This window comes from Gigantopelta aegis, chromosome 14, assembly GCF_016097555.1.
Source record: "Gigantopelta aegis isolate Gae_Host chromosome 14, Gae_host_genome, whole genome shotgun sequence".
In the NCBI taxonomy this organism is placed as follows: Eukaryota; Metazoa; Mollusca; class Gastropoda; order Neomphalida; family Peltospiridae; genus Gigantopelta; species Gigantopelta aegis.
In genome coordinates, this window is record NC_054712.1 from 33,220,712 (window position 1) to 33,230,692 (window position 9,981).

The following is a 9,981-nucleotide window of genomic DNA, read 5'->3' on the forward strand; positions in this document are numbered from 1 at the left end:
TTCCAGTGCATGAAAATATTTTTTTATGATTAAAAAAAAAAAAAATCCCTTCCCCACCCCCATTTTTAATTTTTTTTAAAATTATGAAAATACAGCATTTATTTTATTGTGGTCTTTTAGCTGATGTTACACATTACCAACTGATACATAGAGGATTCGAAAAAAATATTTTTTAATATGGAAAATATCAACCAAGTCTATGTTAATCAGTATTTGTTAAGGCTCTGCCGAGACAAATACCGATTAGCTAGACGAGATTGATATTTTACATATTAAAAAACATGACTAGCGAATTCTATTTATCCTATAACACTTCTAAAATAACATTTTAATTCAATTTTTAGTAAATTACAGTACTAATTAGCACAAATTAGTTTGACGTCACATATTTTAACTAAATCTTTGAAATCGTTACACTCAGGAACACAGGTCTTGTTGGCATGTAAGCAAATGACACATCCACAGCAACACATTACCTAGAGACCAGGTTAATACACTAAAATTATCACATGGGTTTATGACAGAGGCTCGCATAATACAATTGTTATTCCTAATATATGATATTGACAGTACCAAAAAATATTCTGGTAATAACCTCTATTTATCATATAATATCTTACATTTTCAGTGCAATCAAAGTATGTGATATTTTTCAGATCACATGCTTTAAGAATTTGATAACTTTGCAAGTTAGATGTAAATTAGTCGAGGTCTCGGCACTAGGTTTATTGACATTTAAGCAAACATACTTGGGTGACACTCCATGATTGACATATGCATTCATAGTCATCAAATAGAAACATTTCAATGGCAATTTGACACTGAAAGCTGTCCAGCGATCAGAAAACAAAAAACGTTAGGCATAACTTTATTTTGATGTAAGGACATCCAAAATGACGTCATTCGAGTTTGACGTCATTTCCATTCAAAAATATACCGCGCCACATATTCTTACGTCATTTGAATATCTAGTAATGGCGGAATGGAATTAAAGTTGTGTGTACAGTTTACAAAAACATGTTGTATTAAGCTTGAGCTTATATGATAAAGAGATTATTACCCTCGTGTATTTCGGTATCGTCAATATCATATATTAGGAATAAAAATAATGTATTATGCTCGCCAGAGGCTCGCATAATACAATTTTTATTCCTAATATATGATATTGACAGTACCAAAAAACACTCTGGTAATAACCTCTGTATATCCGTTAATTACATAATTGTTAACAGCTAGAACTGGCTATATTCGCTCTTTGAGTATTGCCAATTTAACCAGAGGCGACAATAGGTGTCATATCCATCCTTCTGTCTGTCAGTGTGTCTGTCCGTCCATCTGTCCCACATATAGTTTTCTGGACTTTTTTCCAGCAATGCCTGTTCTGTTGATTTCATGTCGATTTTCCCATTTTTCACAGAGTTATGGTCCTTTAACTTGGGAGATATGAAAATTTGTTTTCTGGACTTAGTCTTTTCGTAATGCCTCGTAAATTAAGCTGAAACTTTTGTGTATATACCTTTATCGTGTTCTACGTTTGACTTTCATGGTGATTTACCCATTTTTCAGAGAGTTATGGTCCTTGAACTTAGGAGATGTGAAAGTTTGTTGGGCCTGATAGGGGACAGTAGTAATCTCAGAATGATTGTTCTCTTCGTCTTTTCCATGTAGTTTCTAAGGAAAGACATTTATTACCCATATGGTTAAAAATATATTGGTACATATCAAAGTGATACATCCCACTAAAAAGCCAAGTGGGATGTAACACTTCGACGTCACACAATGACGTCATCGTTTGGCATACTACAACCTTACAGGAACGCCAACCAAACAAGTTGAGTGATATCAATTAAGATCGATTATGGGTTATAAATAGGATATTAAATTCACTATCATTTCAAATCTCTTGAAATAATTTTCACTCAGGACATAAACATGATACGAAATGGAAGCTCGTTTAATATCCTATATATATATATGTAACAGGAGTCATGAAAAGCTACTTAACTCAGTCATTTCCACGAGCAAAATCGAGGCAAGCTGAAATAGTGCTAGCTAAGCAAGTAATCACATGAAGTTTCAAATAAAATTTATTTTTAAAAATCCAATTAAATTTATTAAAAATGTATTGCAAAGCAATCAGTTCACAGTGTGAGTGGTCACTGGCCATTTTTCAATGAAGGAAAGAAGAAAGGAAATGTTTTATTTAACCATGCACTTAACACATTTTATTTACGGTTATATGGTGTCGGACATATATGGTTAAGGACCACACAGATATTGAGAGAGGAAACCTACTGTCGCCACTTCATGGGCTACTCTTTTTCGATTAGTAGCAAGGGATCTTTTATATGCACTATCCCACAGACAGGATAGCACATACCACAGCCTTTGGTATACCAGTTGTGGTGCACTGGCCGGACATTTTTTCAATGAAGACTGTAATTGGAAAAAATAAATAAAACATTTTGCTCTTTAGATTTTTAAACTTCAACTTTTGGTTGTCAACCCTTTAATTTATAAATGCCATTTTATAAACAGTCATATATTTTGTTATTGATAGAGACAATCCTGACTTTGTAGCCATTACCAATCAAATGTTTTAACAGCTAAATTTGCATACTAAATATAGTTTGTGTTTCTGGTCATCCTGTCTGTAAGTAGTCCAAACTGGATTTGGTCTCCCAATAATTTTATACATATGAAAAAATAGACATTATATCATGTCTTGTGATATCATAATTTATCAGCACCAGTTGATAAAAGTATGAAATCCGAGGCTTGCCGACGATTTTTATACTTTTATCAATGAGTGCTGATACATTATGATATTACAAGACACAAGGGGTGTATTCATTTTATTATCCATTATCATTCTTTTCATTTGCGACAATTGTAAACAATGTCAGTAATGTGGATTGAATGTCACTATATTTGGCAGCAGTAGACTCGTTAACTAGCAGAACGACAGTGGCGTGACTTCACTAATGATAGGTTTAGCGCTGAAACATACATGTACACAGTGACTTAATAAAAGAAGCGATATCTCCTAGGAGAATATCGCAGGAGATATCGCAAATTATAGTGCCAGCGATATCTCATACAAAAGCCTTTAATGGATGATAAAATTAATTTTGACCTAGTACAGACAACAAGACACAGACAACAAGACAATCAGAAAGACATTTAATATACAGCCACTGATGTTTCACTGAGAAACCTTTCTTTAATATGTAATTTTACACTAAAGAGTCTGTTAGTCTGTAACATCGTAACTATGGCAACTAACTCAGGACAGTCCATTTAAGGGGCTGGGTAACAGAGGGGCGGGACGTAGCCCACTGGTAAAAAACACGCTTGATGCGCAGTCAGTCTAGGATCAGTCCCCATAGGTGGGCCCATTGGGCTATTTCTCATTCCAGCCAGTGCACCACATCTGGTATATCAAAGGGCTGTGGTATGTGCTATCCTGTCAGTGGAATGGTGCATATAAAAGATCCCTTGCTACTAATGAAAACATTTAGCGGGTTTCCTCTAAGACTGTGTGTCAAAATTACCAATGTTTGACATCTAATAGCTAATAATTAATTGATCAATGTGCTCTAGTGGTGTCGTTAAACAAAACAAACTTCAACTTTAACGTAACACAGGTTTCACTAGGTTTTACATTTAAAAAAATTAATGCTTATTTTTAAAATATATTTCAGGTTCAACTTCATCTACAACTGACATCCTGAATGTGTGTGTTCATCCAATCATTTCCATCAAGAGACCATGGTGCTGATATTTGTTTTAATTTCAATGGACACCATTTTCATATGATCATGAAGAGATCTCCATCGGAAATTTCTGAAAGAGATATCCAGAATTGAGAAATGTGCCACAGCCAGTTTGAGGTTCTCACGCCAGACTTTCAAGAGTTGGGACTGATATCATGTTTTCATATGGACATTGGACAGTTCTCCTACAGAAGTTTCATTTCCAGTTCTAAATAAAACTTTCATCATTTTTAATGTAGTAAACTTTTACTTGTGTACTGAAACTGTGGTGTTTTGTTATTTCAGTCCCAGAATTATATTCAGTACATATTTTTTACATTGTGTGTGTGTGTGTGTGAGAGAGAGAGAGAGAGAGAGAGAGAGAGAGAGAGAGAGAGAGAGAGAGAGAGAGAGAGAGAGAGAGAGAGAGAGAGAGAGAGAGAGAGAGAGAGAGAGAGAGAGAGAGAGAGAGAGAGAGAGATGGAGACAAAAAGAGATTGTCAGTTAACCAGAGAGAGAGAAAAAGAGCGAGAGTTTTTATTGCCAGCTAATATTATCTTAAGAAGCTGGGGGTGGGATCTAACTCAGTAAAGCGCTCACCTGAGGTGCTTTGGTCATAGGGTCGAAACTCCTCAGTGGATCCATTCTGTGATTGGATTTTTTCCCATTCCAACCAGTGCCTGTTTGTGGGTAAAGTGCATATAAAAGATCCCTTGCTGCATAATGGAAAAATGTAGCGGGTTTCCTCTGATTGTCACAGTAAAAAAATGTTTGACATCCAATAGCCAATGATTAATAAATTTAAACGAAACAAACTTAAGTGGCTGTTCACATTTATCAGTATTTTTCAAGAATGTAACCCCCAACTAAAAGCATACATAAAAAAAAATGTAGATTTTGTAAAAGATATTTTATCAAGATTTTGTTGGGTTTTTTAAAGCATATGGTGGTATTAACCTCATATCCCCTAGTGTATAGTTTATATAATTATTGTTAAAATGTTGATACTAGTGAATATCCCCTATGTATTTAAATAGCATATTTTAAACGAAAGAGAAAGATGCTATAGAAAAGAAATATAACAATATAGGGAGGTTCATTTGGACCTTTATTCAGATCCATGCTTACATTCAAGTAATGTTCAAGTACGTTGTGCTGAGTCCTGTTTTACGAAGTGATCTTAACGCCATCGGACTTCGTGACTGAAGCTTATTTTAGCACTAAGATTGCTTCATAAAACTAAGCACTGGGCTGTTGTTCCAGGCCAGGGTTTAGAACTTGGTGTGAGTGGCCTTTGACTTTCTCCATAGGTCTATGTGTTGCTTATATCCAAGGCACATACCTCATCTATTTGGGCTATATGTCCAGCTTGGTGGGTTAACAGTGAGAGAGAGTAGTGACCACATATCTCACATATCTATAAAAACTCACTCTGTGAGAGCCAGTATCGGGATGCGAACCCAGTGCCTACCAGTCTGATGACTAAACCACCACACCACTGCCAAGGCCAGTAGGAGTTCAGTGTTTCTGCCAGAAAGAAATTTTGGGGTATGGCGCTATGGAATGGAATATAACCACAGTCAACAAGGGGTATGGGGGGCCTCCCTCAGAAAGAAATGGGTTAAGGTTAAGAAAATCATACAGTAATGATAAGAGTAATTAATTTTGTCAAAAAGTTAACTTAAAAAATAAAATCTGCAATAAACAAAAAATGGGTACAGCGCCATACCCGTTTTATCCTCTGGCAAAAAATCTGCAGCTAAAATGTGTTAATCTGTTATTTCTGATTTAATATTTGGACTTATGTTGTATGTATTTTGTCTAAATACATTACTGTTACATGTATATGGACTGTTACGGTAATCAGATTTACATTAATCATTTGATGATGCAAATATGTGACCTCGTGGGCTAAAGTGCTGTCAGTTGTGGGTTCAAATCTCTGACATGAACACCCTAAAAGTTCAAATTGCATTGCTCATAGCTGTTTTACATTCATTCATTCATTCATTCATCATTCATGTTTATATCTGATGTCTTGAAGGATAATCTGCAGCTAGGACAATAGTGTGATGTCACAGATATAGATTACACTGAAGTATGTGACACTCCATCTATTTAGGTAAAATGTACATTACAAATATTCTATTAAAACACAGACAAAATATCCTAATATTTTGGGGTTTTTGCCTCATAGTTCAAAGAGTGAACAGGATTTTCCTTTTTTAGCTCAAACTCTTCGTAATAAATGTTTAATGCACAGAAATTTCTCCTTGTTGATATTGTCAGTTCAACTGTTTCCCATGTTTTTGTTAACATCATTAAAAGTCACGGGACATTTTGTTCAGTATTTGTAATGATTCGCTAAGCTAATTGAAAACAGAATGTTTTCTGAAAGTGTTGGTTTTCAAATGATAAAAGAGTCATTTGGAAATTAATTATCAGATTATTCAAGTAGGCAAATATACTGATGGAAAGAAATAAGGGATCACAGCAGTACTAAACGGAAAACGTGACCAATCTAAACTCTCAGTCGTAGTGACATTCAGTCTGACATTACTCATTCAATCTCACATTACACATTCAGTCTCACATGACTCATTCAGTCTCACATTACTCATTCAGTCTAACTTTACTGATATTCAGTCTCATTACTCATTCAGTCTCACATTACTGATATTCAGTCTCTCATTACTCATTCATTCTCACATTACTGACATTCAGTCTCACATGACTGACATTCAATCTCACATGACTGACATTCAGTCTCACATAGTGACATTCGGTCTCACATTACTGACTATCCGTTCTCACATTACTGACATTCAATTTCAAATGACTGACATTCAGTCTCACATTACTGACATTCAGTATTACATGACTGACATTCAGTCTAACATTAGTCACATTCAGTCTCACATTACTCACATTCAGTCTCACTTTCAATCAGACATTACTGACATTCAATCTCACATTACTGACATCCAGTTTCACATTACTGGCATCCAGTCTCACATGGCTGACATTCAGTCTCATGTTACTGACATTCAATCTCATATGACTGGCATTCAGTCTCACATGACTGACAATCAATTTCACATTACTGGCATCCAGTCTAATGTTACTGACATATAGTCTGCAGGGGTGGGAATTCTCCTCGGATCAGCTGTTTTCCTCTCATGGAACATTGCGTTTCCTCACATTTTAATCGTCCTTTCCTCCAAGGATTTCGGAATTTCCGGGACCCCGCTAGATTTCATTTTTTCACAGTTCACCAATTCCCACCCCTGAGTGCATTACTGACATTCAGTCTCACATGACTGACATTCAGTCTCACATGACTGACATTCAGTCTCACATGACTGACATTACTGACATTCAGTCTCACATGACTGACAATCTCACATTACTGACATTCAGTCTCACATTACTGACATTCAGTCACACTTGACTGACATTCAGTCTCGCATGACTGACATTAGGTCTCAAATTACTGACATTCAGTCTCACATGACTGACAATCAATCTCACATTACTGACATTCAGTCTCACAGACTGTATTATTGCATCTTTTTACTGTACAGAGACGTTACAATGCTAATGGTGACTGGTATTTGATCTACCATACCAAGTGTTCCCTTATTTCTTTCTCTCGGCATACTTAAATGAGTCACAGATAGATCTGAGGAAGGGAGATGGATAAAAGAACATTGCATTGAATAAAACAACAATTTCTGTTTACTTGTTGAGCAGTATATTTTACAACCCATGAAATGTTTTATTCAGAAACTGAATTTGAGTTTGTCTTCCTTCTAAAGCTGTGCATGTTGTCTGACAAGTATTTCGTGTTAATAAACGTGTCTTTGTGTATGGATGTTTTGTTCAGTGACCCATCAAAAACTTGTATCAACTTGTAGATGGAAAGTGCAATTTGAATAGCAGCAAATTTAGCTCTGTACAAATTATGTAGTAGTAGTAATAGTATTACATGTATTTAAAAGAAAATTGGAAGTACAAAATGAGTACATTGCCAAAGAGGGTCTTCTTTGCAAAATATATATTTTTTTTAATTCCTATGTCATTGGAGAACTCATGCACTTATGATGTTATAGTAAAACTATAAACAATGTTCTGCTCCTTATTTTTACCATTAGAATGTCAACCCAGGCTCATATGCAAGAACTTCAGCAGGGAGGGGATTAAACTGTGGCAACCGAAATTTATAGGGGGTCCAGTCATGGCCCCCCCCCCCCCCCCCTCCTCCATTTCGGAAAATATATTGAAAATATAGAAAATTTGCTTGAGCAGGGAGGGGTTTTGACCCCCCGAAACTCTCCCCCTGCACACACCTACAACCATACAAAAGATGCAGTTCTACAAGTGATAAGTGATGCCTGCAAATTAACTTTGCTGTCTGGCATTATGCTTACATCCCATTTCGCCTAAAAAAAAACTTATTAAAGAATGACACCCATGATATATGAATATGCGATTACATCATGTGTAAAACGTTATTACCCAGCTGTTGAATATATAGGAAAGAAAGAAAGAAATGTTTTATTTAACGACGCACACAACACATTTTTATTTACACTTATATGGCATCAGACATATGGTTAAGGACTAGACAGATTTTAATAGGAAACCCGCTGTCACCACTACATGGGCTACTCTTTCCGATTAGCAGCAAGGGATCTTTTATTTGCGCTTCTCACAGGCAGGATAGCACAAACCGTGGCCTTTGTTGAACCAGTTATGGATCACTGGTCGGTGCAAGTGGTTTACACCTACCCATTGAGCCTTGCGGAGCACTCACTCGGGGTTTGGAGTCGGTATCTGGATTAAAAATCCCATGCCTCGACAGGGATACGAACCCAGTACCTACCAGCCTGTAGACCGATGGCCTAACCACTACGCCACCGAGGCCGGTCATTTCGCCTGAAAAAAACTTATTAGAAAATGACACCCATGATATAAGAATATGTGATTACATCATGGGAAAAAACGTTATTACCCACCTGTTGAATATATAGGTGGCGTAACAATATCGTATGCACAACAAGTGTCATACGTAAATTGTTAATTTCACATTAACATCATTCTATAGTTCGTCCCATCCTCCTGCAAAAAAACAAAACAAATTGTAAATAATTTTAGTTTGGTTTGACCTAAGAAGAAAAGTGAACGTGTTTTGGAAATAACAATTTTTTTTTACTATTTTGGTGTGTATTTTAGAAAACAAACGGCTCGGAAATAAATAAATGGTAGTAAATTTCATAGAATAAAAAAGGCGTTCCCTGTGGGACGGACTATAGACAAACAGGCTACAATTTTGTAGGTTACGTTTTCTTTCCTCAGATTTTTTATGAACATACACAGTGTTTTGCCTGGTCCAAAGTGGCCGAAAGTTTAGGGATTTTTTAAATATTATTTACACACTTATTAAATTATTATAAAAAATATATATATTTACACACTTATTAAATTATACTTTTTGAATATATGCAGTGAACACACACTATTATTTATTTGTTTCAAAAAAATAAGAAGACGACTAAATTGGCATTTAAACATTTATTATTATGGATTACAGTGACAAATTGAATATTATTTTTCTAGGACGGGGGGGGGGGGGGGGGGGGGGGGGGGTGTCATCGTCCAAAAAGGGCACCTACGTATTCCAAAGTAGCCAACACTTACATGCATTATATAATTACATGTATGTGTGTGTGTGTATATATATATATATATATATATATATATATATATATATATATATATATAGGGAAGGAAGGAAGGAAATGTTTTATTTAACGATGCACTCAACACATTTTATTTACAGTTATATAGTGTTGGACATATGGTTAAGGACCACACAGATATTGAGGGAGGAAACCCGCTATCGCAACTTCATGGGCTACTCTTTTCGATTAGCAGCAAGGGATCTTTTATATGTACCATCTCATAGACAGGATAGCACATACCACGGTCTTTGATGTACCAGTCGTGGCGCACTGGCTAGAGCGAGAAATAGCCCAATGTGCCCACTGACGGGGATCGATCCCAGACCGACAGTGCATCAAGCGAGCGGTTTACCACTGGGCTATGTCTCGCCCCTATATATATAGGGTTTCACTACTTTGAAGTTTGGGGGAGGGGTGCACACTCCCAGTACCCTCATCCTGAATCCGCGCCTCTTATTAAGCATATTGTTTTAAAATTGTGT

At 36.1% G+C, this 9,981-nt stretch overlaps 1 protein-coding gene across 2 annotated transcripts in view; it reads left to right on the top strand.

Moving 5' to 3' along the window:
• Positions 1-4,039, top strand: part of LOC121388287 (cleavage and polyadenylation specificity factor subunit 5-like) — a 67,022-nt gene extending 62,983 nt beyond the window's left edge. For both annotated transcript variants that reach the window (XM_041519566.1, XM_041519567.1), the window contains exon 7: positions 3,705-4,039. In XM_041519566.1, coding sequence (XP_041375500.1) covers positions 3,705-3,726 — 22 coding nt within the window. In that variant the 3' untranslated portion in view covers positions 3,727-4,039. The remainder of the gene's footprint in view (positions 1-3,704) is intronic.
• The last annotated feature ends 5,942 nt before the right edge of the window (positions 4,040-9,981 follow it).